Source organism: Ailuropoda melanoleuca, chromosome 4, assembly GCF_002007445.2.
Source record: "Ailuropoda melanoleuca isolate Jingjing chromosome 4, ASM200744v2, whole genome shotgun sequence".
NCBI lineage: Eukaryota > Metazoa > Chordata > Mammalia > Carnivora > Ursidae > Ailuropoda > Ailuropoda melanoleuca.
The window spans coordinates 108,781,096-108,798,265 of NC_048221.1; the positions used below are offsets into that span (position 1 = coordinate 108,781,096).

Here is a 17,170-nt window from a genome sequence, read left to right on the forward strand (position 1 = left end):
TGATACCAACGTGCGAACACTTGGCAAGAGTATGTGAGGGGAAGGTGTTCTCATGCGCTGCTGGTGGTTGAGTGAGCGGAGCCTGGTTGGGGGCATCTCCCAAGTCCGCTGAAGCGGATACCCCACCTCCCTGAAACACACCAGCCCGCAACCCTCCCGCTTGCTGGCGAGGAGTGGCTGGGCAGCAGGACAGCAGGCGACGGGCAGCATATCTGCATGCACTTGATGCAAAAGTTAGCATGAAGTGGTCATGATGGGAAGATCTAACCTATGGTTAAGTCAGAATCGCATATGAATTACGGCATTTCTAGAAAAAGCAAAACCAATGGAGTGTAAGTAAACACACCGAGAAACGACCAGAATCTGGAAAAATTCAAACTCGTGTGTTGGTGAGGAGGTAGGATTGGGGATGGGAGCCAAAGCAAGCTGGATTTGAAATAAATACGATCTGAAATAAATGTAGACACACATGTATCTATAATTACAAGACCATATCCATGTATTGCTTGCCTAATTAAAATGGAAAGCATGAACAGATGACCGGTTTAAAACAAAGCTCGGCCAGTCTTTAACGTTCCCAGCCTTTATTCCAGGGCAAAAGTGGTCAATTATGTAATTGCTTGTTTCGGATTTTATAGCCTCTACCCGCCGAACTAAGCTTTCATTTCTCGGTCATCCCTTAGACCAGTCCACACCTCCTGGGCAGCACAGCGCCCCCAACCCTCAGGGAGCCCTTACCAGGCGGCTGGGATCAGTTCACACACAGGGCTCCAGGACTTGTCTCCAGATCCCCTGGGCTCTGCAGACAAGTCCTTTCTACCACAGTCAAACTAGACTCCCCATCTTTTTGTTTTTTTCCTTCCAACTATGAGACATGATGGGATGGCAGGGAACCTGCCCCAATCACTAATCAATACAGAACTGGCTCCAGTACCCCCCCCCCCACCAGCTGAGTCATATCTGACTATGTGGGTAGAAAACTGTGCAGGTCTTGCCAGCCACTTCAAAACTTTTAAGAGTGGTTTGCTTTTAAGTATGCTACACACAGTTGTCTTCAAGCGAGAACTCCTAAAATCTACACGTAGGTAATGCACCGTGACTGATAAAGGGCAGAGGTGTGGGTGTGTATACATTCATATACAACCAGCTGTTTCTCCACCGCTCTGTGAAACAAATCAAACAGCTCACCAAAACTAGTTGAAAGTTTTATTTATATAAACTTCATTAAGAACATAAAAGATTAAGTTTCTTAAAAAAAAATCTGCAGTTATTTACAGCAGTATTGCACAAGTAAAGTGGCAATTACCCTGTCAAAATTCATCAGTGCAAAACACAAGTAAGCCAGGGAAATCGCAATACAAATGCTACATACGCTGGGTCCTAGGAAACAAGTTAGTGACAGGTCAGTATACAGACAGATCAGTGCTATTTATAAATGTGTACCTGATGAGTTCTGATACAGTAACTAGTGGTCACAGAACCTGGACAAACAACTTCGGAGAGCTTCTAAAGTCTGATTCCCAAATAAAAGTAGTCAAGTTACCTAGAGGGGAGCTCGAGGATGCTTCTTGAATACAATGCCATTGGGAGTAGGAGTCCCCTCGGCTGGTTTAGCGTCACGTGTGAACCCATCCCTGCACACACGTGAGCGGGGACTGGACACACACAGGCACCAGGCTAAACCAGCGAGGATGCTCGAACCATCTACCAATACGGGACCACTAGGAAGTCTCTCTGAAGCTTCCGCGAGCTTTCACATCTTAACGTCCAGTCTAGTGGGACCCCCAAACTCTCTCGAAGCCAACAGAGAAGCAGAAGGAAGACAACCTGAAGCAGGCTGATCAAAGGTAGGGACCAAATGGCTCAGGGCTGGGGGCGAGGAGTCTGTACAATTTGCTCCTGGAGACCATTAAGTCCACACCTCAAAGCACAGGACACAGCGGGTGGGGGATAATTCAACTACTCACCAGTTGCCAAAAAGGGATTAATGGCATGAGGTGGTCCTGACGTCCCTCTCGAGGCAGGAATGACCTGGCTCACCTGTCCCTTCCTCTTGCCCTGAACAACTCCTGGCCGCAACCCCCAGAAGGGGCCTGTTTTTATTTCTGTGAACACTGAATTGTCAGGGATACATTTCCAATGGAAAAAATATGTCCCAACTGCCAAAAATACATTAAAATAAAATAAGATAAGATATGGCCTGGCCTTAATAGAATTTGCTTCCATGAGAAGCTGGCTCTCTTGGAATAGAAAGTCACTGGCTATTTCTTGCAGAATTTTGGAGCCGGCCATGTTTATGGTCTTTCATCGATGGCTCAATACAGACTTCGTTATCAGGGTGGCAAACCCCAAGAATTTAAACCCACGTGACCAGAAATACCAGGAACCAAAGCTGGAGGGCCAGCCTGGGGACAAGCGTGGGGCTCGCAGTCACCACCTCAGAGTTAAAGCAATAAATGGTACAGCAGGGGGGCGGGGAGAAGGGAGGTCAACACTTTTCAGAACGTAAGACATTAAATAAGCAGGAAATAAATATACAATATTTCTACAAGTTACAGCATTATGAAACAGTAGGACACATTACACAGAAAAAAGAATCTACAATATGTACAATCCTCAATTCTGAAAAAGTTTAGTAAAAACAGTGATCTTTACTCATTTATGCTGTACAAAATTTTACAAGAAAGGTAAAGGAAACACAATTGCACACAGACATTTGGCTCAGTTGGTAAGTAAAATGTGACCTCCTAATCTAATAAATAGTCAAAATATATACAACATCAAGAAGGGGAAACAGGAGAAAGTTATTCTCTACGGTGTACACTCTTTTTAATCAGAGGGAAGTTTTGCCTGGTTTCCCCACAACCCCAAAAGGAGTTCCTGGCGAGCTCACTTCCGGGCCGGAGTACAGGTAACTGGAAGAATTAGTCATGGGACTGTTTTGCATGTATTTATTGCATTTCTGTGACAAGTCACAGGACACTTTCTACAAACCTCATGGGAGAAGAGGTGGTCAAGGCACAAAACCCGCATTCAATTTCCAAAAAGAGATCTAGTCTCTTTTTTTTTTCCTACAAAAAGTAAAAGGCATAAACAACAAAGAGTCGAAGGTCTACCACAGCAGGCATACCTTCCGCAGGGAGGCATCGTGATAAACATACGTACAGTACAGAGACATCCAGTCATCTCTCTTCAGTCCTGGTGCAAGATCCTGCTCCTTTAATACCACAAATTCATAGAATCTCTGATTTCCTCACACCTGCTTCCGCGGCCAGCTTGGAGGCCAGGTGGCCACCGAGCCAGAGGGACGCCTGCACACGCGGCCAGCACACAGCCCTCGGGCCCCACTCCCAGGGAGCCGCAGTATTGAAGAAACAGAGTAAAGTGCTCCAGTCAGAGAGACTGGCACCGAGTACGGAGATCCTGGGGGGCGGGAGGGGGCGCCCAGAACCAAATACGTCTTTGGTGTGTGTGTGTGTCCAGCACGTCCGTCACCGCCTTACAACCGTGTGGACTTCATGACCCTACCGAGGGGTTCGAGACACGTCAGGAACACAGAGCTGACATGCAACACAGCTTCAAAAATATTCAAGACCCCAAGGAGATTTTGGGGGAAAAGAAAATTCTAAGAAAGGAAGAATATTTGGAATCAAATATCTCTATCTAAAAGAAAATGCATATATGCTGTAGATATATATATGTATATATATATATTTATATAGAACTATCAAGATACAAGTGAATGGATTTCCCCATTAATCATGTGGAAACACTGGTCCTCTAGGGACCCAAAGCAAAACAATAGTTGTTGGCACTGCTGACTTGTTTGAAAAATCATGTCTTTCTTTTAAAAAGCTGTTTAGGGATCTGAGGTTTCAAAATCTGGAAGAACTATAGGGCTCACAAAATGATCTCTACCTCTCCTCTTTCACTGCTTCCTGATCTCTAAGGTCTCCCCAAATTGTTTAACAGCCTTTGAAATGATGGACCAACTCATGGGCCCTCCATTCACTGCACCCCTCCCAGGCAGGTGTGGAGAAAGAAAGAGCGTGCCCAACAGAGGCGGATGCGCCACGGGGGGGCCAACAACAGCCGACCGTCCCGAGAGCAATGGAACAAGACAGAGAGACCTCTGTCAGAAGGCTGAGAGGCCACTTCAGATTCGGGCTCCAATGCAGTATTTTTACGGCACTGCTGAAGGCAGAATTAAGCCTTCATTTCAAAGTGGATTTACAGGGGTGGGAACCAAGTGTCAGGCATCAAAGGCCAGATGAACCCGGAGTTGGACGAAAAGCCTGGATGCCCAGCAAACAGCCGCCTAAAGCCCCGCCCACAGCTCTTGCCAATTCCCACGAGGGCTGGAGCTCCGACACCTGCAGCCCAACGAGCTCAGCTGCGAGGGGGCACGTTCACCACCTGTGGCCCCTGCTGGCGGTGCACCTGGGACTGCAGGAGAGCCTGCAACCAGAGAAGGCCACAGTGCCGGGGGCACAGTACCCGTCTGTGCTATGACTGCTACTCCTTCTTCAGAACGCTTGTAAACGATGAGCCCACTAAACCAGCGAAAACCAACACCACGCACGTCCCAGTGAGTAAGCTACCGACAGACAGAACAACTGGGCTGTGGAGGCCACAGGCAGATCCTGACTCATGTTCTGACCCAATTCCCTTTCATCATGAGAATACACTGGACCAAATCTGTGCATCGGCCTCCAGACAGACCAGAGGAGCGTCACAAAAGGAGACAAGGGAAAATACGCGAAAAAAGAGTTTTAAAATTTTGCCACAGATGCAACTGAATGTAAGGAGGTAAGTAAATATTTACAAAACGGGAGTGGGATATCGATACAGGCTGACAACAGACCCTCTGCCCCTTTAATCAGTTTCGTTTCATAAGAACTTTTTTGGTATTAATGATAAAAAAAGAAAAAGCATGTCAAAGAGCCAATGGCAGGGAAGGGAGGGGGCTATCTCATACCTCTCCCGTTTAAAAATTCTGTACAGTCATCTCTAAAAATAAACTAAGGCAGCTTTATCAATTAGCTGGCTCAGTTTCCACTGCAGAGTTTACACAATTCTCTGAGAGTAGGCAATAGGTTCTTAAAATTTTAGTACAAAAAAATCATTCACGAGTTGGTTAAAAAGTTTCCATTTCCTTTTTGAAAAACCTGTTCTCATTAAAGGAGGTGGAAAAAAACCCACACTGCGTGTAAACACCATTCTTGCATAAAATCCTGCTCCAAAGAACCATGATTTGTACATTTTTTTTTTAAAAAAGAGACTCCTCCCTCATTTACATTCACAACAAGCTTCCATCAGAAATTCTGCCGTGTGGTGAACAGAAAGGTCAAGTCCACGCGCAGCGCGGTGTCCTCGGGAACGCGTCGGCCGGCCTCCCCGCGCCCTCTCTGGGAAAGAACCGCTGGCTGCGTGGCAATGGCACCTCTCACCCCGGGGTGCTGGGGCTTGTTGGTTCGAACAAGCGAAATGTCTGCACACATCTGGCTCCGCAAGGAACCCGTCGTCACTGCAATCTCCACACCAGGCGGACGATGTAACGTAACAGTCGCAAGATAATCATTTGGGGGTGGGCTTCGGCTGCTTGGTAATTATTCAGAAAGACCTGAAACAACAACAGGAAAGCTTCTTAGTGTCTCAGCCCTGTGTTATTTTTGGGTGGGGGACGCCTATACTTCAGGGAACCACCAATCCCATTTTCACGGCTACGGAGGGCACCCCTTTACGAGCGCCGCACCGGTCCTGCCCCTGAGACTGCGAGGCCGAAGTCCTTCTAACGTCCCCGACACGGGGAGACGTCGCTACGTGAGTATGCCAGATGCTCTGCTTCTTTACAGCAACCCAAAGAACGCTCGGAACCTCAAAGGGAACCCCTGAAGCTCAGTCTGCCCCTCTAAGGACACACATATTCTTTCTACAGGCGATGTCATCGTTGGCCGGAACCGCCTCGATCGGGAAACACATCAACCTGTGCGCAGTGCTGAGAAAAGCCATCCCCCAAAGTCACGGCAGTTGGTGTCCCGTGGGAACAAGAGGTAGCGGTGGAGGGGACAGAAGAGAGATAGCAAGTAACTGTCTCATGACCCAGGTTATTAACATTCAAATACGTTGACTCCCCCAAAGGTGAATATCTGGCAGCCCTAGTTTACTTGAGAAACCAGTGATTTGGGGTAATTTGTCCTAAGAAGCTAAATCAAGTGGTGCATGGATGTGCCACTGGGCCTCGGCGGCTGGTGGGCGGCTCCGCTATGTAAACAGCTGGAGGCTCAGCACCGAGTCCATGGTCACGGACACAGGCGGAGTCCAGCCTCATCCTCCCACCCCATGTGGGGAGCAAAGAGCAATTCGAAATTTTTAAGAAGGCCTCTTTGCCAGTGACCACCGTGTTTATGACAAGCAGAGAAACTATTCAAAAGGAAATTGCTAGATTAAAGGTCTCGGGGGTCCTCAGGTCTTCCCGGGGGGCCCACCTTTGAGTTCTAATGCATTCTGCAGGCAAGTGCGAGGTGTCAATTCAGAGCAGCCAAAGGCAGCAAAGGAACACACCTGCCTCGACGCCAGGAGCGACAGCCTGTTTCATGGTTCAGGTCTGCAACCCATCCTCAAGTAAGGTTGTTTCCTTAATAAGTCAGCTACGCCCCAAACCAGCTCTCCTGTTTGGGGCTCTCCACGAACCCTTCTCGCTCAGGGAGGTGAAGCTTCCCATGTACCACCCTGGAACCACGGGCCACGCGTGGGGCTGGGAACCGGTGTCCCCCGTCACACGCGAACACGGCCACAGACGCCAGCTGCGAGCGGAGCCCCTGCTTGCGACTGTTTACACGAGCTCTCAAGCACTCGTCTGACAGGACGGGATTGTGATAAGGCCCGGGCATTTCCCGTTCTCCTTCCATAACCAGACTGGAGGAAATAGGCTTTCTGTAAGCGATTCCTGTACAGGCGCTCCGTAACCACAGTCTGTGATTTTTATCTGTTTTACACACAAGATTGCTTTGTTTTGATTTAACTTTCAAAATTACTTGGCTTTTTCTGTGTGAGAATAATTTAGGGGAAGGTTAATTTTAGTTGAGACTAATATTAATAGGTTGAAAGACGCTTATTCAAAATAAAACCACGACTTACTAAAATGAAGAAAGCGTACGCAGGGCTAAGTAATCACTTCAAGGTGGGAAATCTCAAGTCAGCCAGGTGTCACTACCAGCCTCGGTAAGACCAGAGAATGGGGTCAAAGTGACACCAGCGAGGGGACAGGGCCACACTTGGGACAGATCCCAACTGCTTACACTCAGCTCATTTCATATCCCAGAACTGGCAGCGTCTGAGAGGAGAAATCTCCCACCCACCCCTCGAGGACATCGAGTGGTCGATGGTATCGCTGTTGACGGTTAAGAGTCTTATCACGAGACAAGTCTTTCCAAGTTTTTCGAGTTCTGCTTGTGTCTCAACGTAAAGGACTTCGGGGGTGTTCAAAGGAAGGTGGGGAGGGGGTGGGGGCCACGCAGGAAATTTTGGCAAAAGGAACACCCGATCCCTGACAGACAAGAAGATGCTACAAGTACTCAGGAAGGACAGCGGGACGCCTGCCCTCTTAGGCAGTGCGCGTGACAACACGGCTCACGCTCTTAAGCCAGCGAAAAACTGCTCTTGGACAACATTCAATAGAGGAAGCCATTACGACTGAATTCCAAGGCCACGCCAGTCCCGAAAACCCTTGACCGCTGGCACAGCTGGCTGAAGCTGGCGCAGCTCAGCGTGGACGGCCCACGGCTCTGAAGCAGCTGGAGGACGGGCAGCTCCTGCTTCCCGCAGCCTTGCTGCCCTCTTAGCACCTGCAGCCGGATGCATCAGCTCGCCCACGTGAGCACACGGTGTGTGCCTGATGACACTAGTATGGTGCAGGTTGCACCAGGGTGCCGGTGGGCGAGGACGCTCAGCCGGGCCCCAGAATCAGCTCCGAGCACACCACATCAGCACGGTCAGCCCGAGATTTAACCGTCCCCCCCCCAGCCCCCGCTCCGTCTGTGGCACTTTGTTACAGCAGCCCCAGCAAAGGAATATACCCTTTCATGCTTAACGAACATTCTCGGTCCTTCCCTCTTCCCTCTTTAAAAAAACACTTCTTACATCAGAGTTGTGTGACGCTGTTTTAATCTAACTCATAAAAGTACTTTAGGAAGATACATTAATGGGATGCAAGTGGGTAAAGGAGATTATTTAAAAAACTATGCTACTAAGTATAAACAATTTATGCATCACGGTGATCTCTTTTGCTCACACACAGGCACAAAATCACAAGTGCTTGAAGTGTAGGACCCCATTCTATTGGGTCTTTGTATCTCCATGGTCTAGGTCAGGAACCATATTCTTTGGGGTAATTGACTTTTATGGCCATCCCATGTGTCCAGAAGATGACTCCTTCAACATTCAGCTTTGTGTCTCCCTTTAGGAACCAATTCTGACAGTCCATGCTCCTCGTTGGGCCAAGGGCTCCTGCAGCCCCCATGCCTGCTTGCACGGAGAGAGGGTGTGCTGGGGCCTGACTCTGAAAGCTGTGTCTGCATCCACTAGGCCTGGTGGGCAATACCCATGTCGTCAGCAATGAGTGCAGAACAGAGATGCACAGCCCAGCCCAAGGGCTACCTGTGGGTGCCACCAACAGTGACAGCAGCCCGTGAGAAAGCTGCTGCCGCTGCCCTGCCTCTAGAATCAGGACTCAAGTTCCCACTTTGCAGGCAAAGAACACCGACACATTCCAGTAAAATGGCAGGCCTGTGCCAAAGTGGAGTCAAGATGCAGAGGGGCCTTGCTGTCAAAAGAGGAGTGCAACAGCATCTCTGCCTATGAAGCTTACACGCTGGTGGGGCACAGCACACAAATAAACAGGGTAACAGGACAACAGCAATACACAGCTAAATAAAATGGCAGAGAAAGCCGCACTTGCCAGAGAGGCAAGTGGAGCCCCAGGAGAGCCAGGGCAGGAAGGCGCAGAGCTGAGGCGGGCTTCCCTGGTGGACACTCGGGTACTCTTCTTGGAAGATCTGAAAAGAGACCCTGGAGACAGCGTCAAGAGCATTCAGCAGGGAATCCCCAAACAGTTCCCTTACGTCCCCACCAGAGGACATGGGCTCAACCTGGGTGGCAGCTGGGGGTATGGCTGGCTAAAGGAATGGCCCTAAGTGAGGTCCTGGCAGACTTAGCAGGAGCTGGAGCACTCTAAGCCACCGCGGCCCTGAAACGCAGGACTCGGGCTGGGGTGGGGCTACCTCCGTCTGTAGCGGCCAAGAGGAGAGAGGATGACAGGACACAGCGCCAGCCGCCACAGTGGGGTCTGCACAGGGCCCATCTTCAACTCACACTTGAGACGGCCAACCAAGTATCCGAATTTAATTACCATTTTAATGCAAAAATAATCAGAGCAAAACATCCTCTCTTGCCCAATCCAGGGAAGCAGGTGTGCAGGTATAAAAAAAGACCCTGACTGCAGGCTGCCCGGAGAACTGGTCAGGATAACCACCCCACACCTGCAGAGCACAGCTCTGGAGCCGGCTTCGCTCTCCTGCAGGCACGGATGAGCCCAGCCTCTGAAAAGCTGTCCGAGATACACCAGGCCTTCAGACTTTGTGCGCCCTAGCCTGGGGTCCAGAAAAGTCACTCACGGCCACCAATGAACAAAATGACGTGCCACACACCTTTCCAGTCTTCACAACAAGGCTGTGGGCCACATTTCACAGATGAGGGGACAGACCAAGCTTGTGCAATCAAGATCAAGTCAACACAGACTTCAACATAGGGTAGAACACACGAGCTCACCAATCCACGCTCCAAAGGCTGGTCCAAACCCCACTGGGCCAAAGGACTCAGAAAGTACAACACATACACATTCGGCATTACTCAAGGGAGCTTAACCACGAAAACACACAGAGGGACACGGTGCAAAAAACACAAAAGTTAAGAGAGATCAGAAATGACATCAAGAGAGACTTACCCTGGGAACCAGGGCTGAGATCTACTGCCAAAGAGCCAGAGGTTTACTAAGAGTTTCCTGGCAGTCAAAGTAACAAAGGAAACACGGCCCAATCTTCACCATCATACCAGAGAGCTCAAGAGCAAACTCTAAGAGACCAACAAAAAAGCAAGGAATACCTATAGAACTCTGAGACACACAGCATTTTTTTAACTTGTTCATTTCTTACAGAATTTCAACACTGAATACCTGAGAGGTCTTAAATGTTTTTTTCTCTCTTTTTAAGAGGATGTATCTCTGAGTGGTAACGTGTCAGAAGAGACGGAATTCTGGACTGTAAGACTCTGACAAACAGGGAACGTCTGCTCTAGACCGGCAAGTGAGGATGTGTCCCGGGAGTGTCTGGATGGTGTCTGCTCCCCTGGGGCTGTCGCGGCGTCTTCTGGGACAGGGCTGGGTGTTGCCACAAGCCAAGGGGACCAGGGTGGAGGGTGGGGGCAGAGAGTGGCCCCAGCGATCCTGATGGAAGACCACCTCTACCCATTCATGACCTGTCCATCTAGACTGTATCTTACATGACAGGTGATGGAGACACAGATCAGAGAGGAAAAGGGCCTGCCGTGTGGAGTATCTTTAGGAAGATGTGGGGGTCTCTCCACCTTGGCCCAGATTTTAGAGAAGGTTTGACAGCCTCCTGCTTTCAGGTGTCAGGCCACTGCAGCTGCCCAAATTCACTTTCTATTCATCGCCACGGCAACGGGGGCATTTGCATAGCCTGTGCCTAACTCGCTATGATGTCAACACAGCTGTGGAAAGGGTGCCGGGAGCCCCTCCCCCGGATGTGGTGCTCCCACTCGCAGGGCAGGAGGGAGCAGGAGGGAGCTCTCCGCGGCACCGGCCGAGGCCCCGGAGCTGCCCCGGAGCTGCCGCTGACCTGCCCAGGTGATGCAGTCACAGGAAAACGCCATTTGCACGAATCCAACTCTCCTTCGTTCTCTATGCGTCATTTCAAAGAAACTATTATAGCTCAGGCTTTCTGTCGAACAAAGCACCACCTCCCCGGCTGACTTCCAGTCAGGCCTGGTGTGCCCTGGGTTTTCTTCTGGCAGGGGCAGATCTCAAACTCACTCGTCAGCCCTCAGACCCCGGACCCCAAGCCGGCTGTTGTGAAGGACCCCCGACCGTCGCCCGGGAAGTGTGGCGCTGCACGGTGGCCAACCACAGGAGCAGCCAGAGACGGTTCTTACAGCTCCCGGGTGGGGCTCCACGAGACACAATACAAGCCTCAGAGCAAGAATACACCGCTCCGAAATGGCCCAGCCTCAGAGAAATGCTGATGAGATGCACTGCCCTGTAACCACAACCCGAACCTCCCTGCTCTGGTTCAGCTGGGAGAAGTCTAGCGAAGGATGGCGAGAGACGTCTGCAGCCAGGCCTCGCCTCGCCTCATGCGTATCTTCATTTCCTCCTCAAGAGATTAAAAAACCCCAGTCAGACCTCTCTGAAGTCCCCCTCCAGGCACCTGCACCTCTGAATGGTTCTGTGTGAATGGCCCGGGTCCCCCTGCAGCCGTGCAGGTGGACCCACCTGCCACAGACGGATGGAGCACTGGCCGCAGGCCGCGCGCACGAACGCCGCCGCATGCAGGGCGATGCCCACCCAGCCGTTGGAACACACCCCAGCGCCCCAGTCTCGTCTCCTGTTTGTGTACAGACAGACACGGCACGCTTCAGCAGGGCCGACACAAGCAGGGTACTGAAAGACGAGTGGACCAAGTTAACAGCACCTCTCTGAACTCTGAAGACCAACTGAGAAATGTTTCATAGTTCAGAGAGACACCAGAACGATGCGCAAGAGATGACAGCAATTTCTAGCTCCACCCCCGAACGTTTCCCTGTGACCTTCGCCACATCCCTAGGAGGCAGAGGAAAAATGCGGCTCCTCGAGGATATAAGGGATGGACTCAGGATTCAAGGCCTCACCCCAAAGTTCTCACACCTGTCCACGAGCCCTGCTTTCCTCTAAGATCACACTGTATCCCCAAGTCATGGAAAACCCTTGTTCAGAAAACCTGATATTCACAGTTGCCATCGGGATAATCTGAACTACGTGCTGTCTCGAAGGTGTCAGAGAAAAACACGAAGGGCTGGAGCCATAGAAGGGTGACTCCCGGATCACACAGGCTACCATGACACCGTGATGGAAGGGCGTCGGAAGTCTCTTAAAACCACAACACTGAACTACCTACTCCGGCCGTAAGGGAAACACTCACTGAACCTTCAAATGAACCACAGATCAGTGACGGTCCTTAATTCGTTTAAGCTACTCCCAACTGTTTTTGCTATGAAAACTGTCATTTTATCAACTCTTGGGCGACTGACCATCTGACGAGATAGGTCTAGTTTTAATGTAATATTTCATAAGCAGATTTTTCACTATTCTTTGCTCAGACCGTAACAGAAAGTGGCTCATTTATTAAGCTCCTATGTTCAATTAATGAGGGACTCAAAAGAATGTCGTCAGAGAACACGTGTCTGTGGGTTTATGTTCAGGTTATCCTATTCCCAAACAAGCAAGCTACTGATTAGATCTCTCCCTTGTCCACTATCTACAGAAGAATATCATTTATAAAACCAGGAATCAGGCAGAACAGGGAATTCACGTCATAGGAAGAACAGCGGAGGGAGACTTCAAGTTCATGGATCGTACAGGAAAATGCAAATGGGTGATACTTTCATTAAACTTTTGTTTCCACCTAAACTGGTCTGCGAGCCACCTACTTCTCCCTCTCTACTTTGTCTGGTTTGGTGCTATACTTCAGTCGGCCTGCAGTTCTGTCTACTCACGCCTGCACATGCCTGGGACAGAAGTAGTAGGAAGCAGGCAGTGTAAACAAAAGATACACTGTTTCTTGGGATCAAACAACGAAAGGGTGTTCATTCACTTCTTGGCCCATCTAGAGGGTCTGACGTAGCTTCACGTGCTGCTGCTCACCGCAGGCCACGGCCAAGGGATCCCCAAGTCACTGTCAACCAAGATCAGCCTACCTGTGCACAGAGCAACTTAGGCTGGACAACTTGCCTGCAAGGCCCAGAGGAGGCCACCAAAGGTAAATGATCGCAGCCTTGGAAATGGGGGGGTGGGGAGCAGATTTAGGGGAGAGGATGGGACTCATTACCCCACGAGCACATGTTCTGATGTTCTGAAGGGCCCAGCACACGCTCCACAGACGTGGACTGCACCCCTAGCCCACGGCTACGAATCCTATCCAAGCGAACCATCCCCTGAGGATGGGCGGTAAGCACACAGCGCTCCACACCCCACCACTCAGCTACACACGAGCCACTCACCCTCTTCATAAAGCTCAAAACAGAGATCGCGCTTCTCTGAGAAATCTTCTTCCCCACCAGCCCACTGACCTCCACGCTCCCCAGCATTCCCTGAAGCCCGGGCACGAGGGAATGTGTAGGCCACTCAGCAAAAGATGCCTTGTGGGAGCTCCACCACCTGCACGGGCACTTGGGTTTTGTCCTGTGCCACGTTCTAGACGTGCCTGCACGACGAAGGCCCTTTAATGCTTAATGACAGGTGAAAATGCACCATGGGGCTGCCACTAGCCAGATCTGTGACAATCCGAGGATCAAAGTAAGTACTCAGAGTAATGCAGAGTAGCCTGCTGAATTAAACAGGGACCCGTGAATTTAGGTTGAAGAACGGGATACATATATAACGGGGCAAGGAAGTTCCTCATCCTCTACACACACCTCCTTTCCACTTCACATGGACACGTACTGACTTGAGAGTGGAAGGTGCCGCCTTTGACCAGAGTCAACATCACCAGTAACAGGACAAATGGACTCCCCGTGCCTCCCAGAGCTACGGACGGAAGAGGACACGAGGTTGCCCCTGTTGTATTCCTGCCCAGAACACAAAACCTGAATCTCATCCCGAAGAGATACCAGACAAATCCACTTCAGGGAGAAGCTATAAAATAACTGTCCCGACCCTTCAATGTCAAAGTCACCAAGACGGAGGAATGGTTCCAAATTAATAGCATCAAAGCGATAAGACAACTAAATTTAATGCATGACTCTAAACTGGATCCTGGGCCAGAAAAAAAACTTTTTTTTTTTTTCTTTTTTTTGCTACTATAAAGGACATTTTTGGCACAACTGGTAAAGTTTGGATGAAGTCCACAGATTACATAACAGTACTGTCACACTGCTAATTTCCTGATTTTGAGAGTTACACTGCAGTTATGTAAGAGAGTATTCTTATTCTTAGGAAATACACATCGATGTATTTAAGGCTGAAAGAACAGCACACCTGTCATTTATTCCCAAAGAGTTCAGAAAACAATACGTGCACAGGTATAAAAGGGGGAGAGAACATTAAAGCGAGTGTGGCAACAGGGGGACAGTGGGGAACTCGGGTGGCAGAGAGAAGAGGGTTCTTTGTACCACTCTTGCAATTTTGAGATAGAAGTCTGAAATTATTTCAAAACAAAAAGTTACAAAAATACACCAGACTTGGAGCGGTCACACTTACCAGACAGAGGGGGACACTCTGCCCTGCGGGGTCGTTTGGGGGCAAGTACACGGAGTCACAAAAGAAAAGGGGAACATGCACCAGGACTTTGCGCTCACCTGTGCCTCTCTCACCTCCTGCTCCAAGGATTCAGACTCCACAGCTCCGTTTCATATGCTTCCCCACTGCCCTTAAGTGGACTGAACACATGACAACTACACGACACCTTCCTCTATTGCTCTAACTGAAAAAACGGGAAAATATCCTGTCAGGCTTCGCAAGGCTCATGGCAGTAAAAGACCAACACTTTAGAAAAGCTACTGTGATAGTATTAAGCAAATAAAGACACTCAATATTTAAAATGCTAAAATCCATTATAAAGCAACCATTATAAAGCAAGGGGGGGCTGTACACCAGTCACCAGGAAGTAACCCCCCAACCCCCCACCATGAAGACAGCAGGTCATCTGAATGCGTGACTTTCCACTACGGATTCCAATTTCCTCCCCAGATTTCTAACCCCAATACAGGGACCACTAGTGACACTGTAGACTTGGGATTCTTTTTAACCAACAATATCAAGACAGGTGTCTATAGCTTTGGGGGGTCACTGTGTCACTCTCCAGAGTCTGGTGTTTCGAACGGGCTATTTGCATAAAATCTGAAGAACATAATTGACTTCATTATAGAAAAAATCAGGTTATAACCTAGAGTGCGTCCCTACGCCTTCCCCAATATCCCCAGCCTACTTAGGAAGCTAGAGTCCCTTAAATTATTAGTGACTGCATTTTGACATTGGTTCTTTTTTTTTTTTAGAGATGCAAAAGAAGGTTTACCACCAGAGAATAGTGTGATCCTGCAATGAAATTAGCTTACATTTACTTTACCAAAAGCAAGGAAAACAAACAAGTTGCATCTCCTCTGAATAGATACGGCCTCTCAAATACCCTCTTAAACATTAAACTGTGAGATAAACACTGGAGAAGAGGACGGGAGGAAGGGTATAACCTGCTAGACACTGTTCTCTCAACTCCCATGGGCACGCAAGGTAATGAAAACAACCCCACAGCTTGGGTCCCATTTGCATGTGACTAGAACTGTCCACCTCGACAGCCTATGCTGCGCGCCAAGCCCCACGCCACACCTGGCCCAGGTCCTATCGCTGACCACGCAGGCCACCATGGAGGTTCATCAACCAAGGTCCATCTGGGCAGGCCCGGGGGAAACCTTACAGAGTCACTGATAGCCCGTGTAAGTTTAAAGAGAAGCTTATATACGATATCCTTACAAGACATCTAGCTCCGTGGCCAAAGGCTCTGATCTAGTCCCTCAGAGCAGAGCTGTGTGGGCTCCTGTCGGGGTCCAGAGCTTCTGGACTCTGAAGGCACCAGGCCCCAATAGATTCCTCTCTCTCAGGCAGCCCCATCCATGTCAGATCTGGCCCAAGGACATCTATGCGCCCCTTCAAGATGGAGAAGGGGGCAGGCCCAGCACGCTGGTCATTCCTCTGCTTAGGCTCACCCTAAGAGGCCACTCCGCCATCTCTTCCTGCTGAATTATGGATACGCCCCCCCCCCCAATCAGCCTCCCCACCCCAGCATGAGGTCATCATGAATGCACTGGGGCCCTGCTTCTGACCAGTCCCTCCCAGTCCACCAAGAGGGTCAAGTCCAGTCACACACAGGAACACCAAAATCCCTTCAGGGAAACCAAGGCAAAGGAGCTGGGGGTGGGGGGAGAGTAACTGCAGTGGCAAATTACAAAACAATCAACCTTGCAAAAACAATTACCATCTCAGAGCCAAGTTGAGAAGGAATTTAGACACCGTGAACGGCAGAGGTAGGATGCTGGATATTCTTGCCAGCTAAAGAGGGCCACATAAGAAATTCCTAAACCATTCATCAATGTGACAGTTCTCATTTAATAGAATCCTACTATAGCACATTTCCCATCAAACACACACGCACGTGCACACACACACACACCCATAGGAAGGTATGAAGGGGATTCAATGTGAATTTTCAGAGCATCCCTGGCTCCCTTACAGACACCCTACACTGAAGGAATAAATGAAAGACCCTCTGCAAATGGGAGGATGTCTCCATGTGTGTATAAAAAAGCTTGAAAGGCGTTGTACAGACAGGAAAACAAGAGTGACTCAAAGCAATTAACAGTTACGTCCACTTACTCAGCAACAGCTAGCTAAAAGAGACCAACGTTTAAAGCAAGACACAAATACTGGGGTATTCTAAGCATGACCTCTCCTTCCAGGAAAAAAAAAAAAAGGTTAAAAAAAAAAATCTTGAAGGGATACTTATACGAAGCTGTGACATTCAGAAAAAAAGGAGCCAGAAGACCAGTGACACAGTAAGAAAGAATGACCGTAACAATTACAGCTTTTTCTACAGAATAAGATGTGTCTTCCTTTTGGATAAATCAACAGAAATATCCCTATACTTGGTTGTTTGGAGAAATGTAAACAAGCCAAAATTCCGTTGTATCACATCTTTGCTAGTGTGCCCTTTCTAGGAAGTACTCACATACGCTCACAACAGCCCTAACTCCCAGAGTTACAACCTACACATTTTGGAAGTCTTCCATGGGCGAAACGTGTCCAAACGGTAGTGGCCATTGCCAATGGGCAAAACCAACAAAATACATA

The 17,170-nt window shown here is 49.2% G+C and overlaps 1 protein-coding gene across 9 annotated transcripts in view; it reads right to left on the reverse strand.

The window, feature by feature from the left end:
• Positions 1-1,192: 1,192 nt before the first annotated feature.
• BCL2L11 (BCL2 like 11) overlaps positions 1,193-17,170 on the reverse strand; it is a 44,893-nt gene continuing 28,915 nt past the window's right edge. For 7 of the 9 annotated variants that reach the window (XM_011237940.3, XM_019792664.2, XM_019792663.2 and 4 more), the window contains one exon: positions 1,193-5,623. In XM_011237940.3, the coding sequence (XP_011236242.1) occupies positions 5,525-5,623 (99 nt within the window). In that variant the 3' untranslated portion in view covers positions 1,193-5,524. Of the gene's footprint in view, positions 5,624-14,628; positions 14,754-17,170 lie in introns of all 9 variants that reach the window. The other 2 variants (XR_004625014.1, XR_004625015.1) reach the window with 2 other exon arrangements.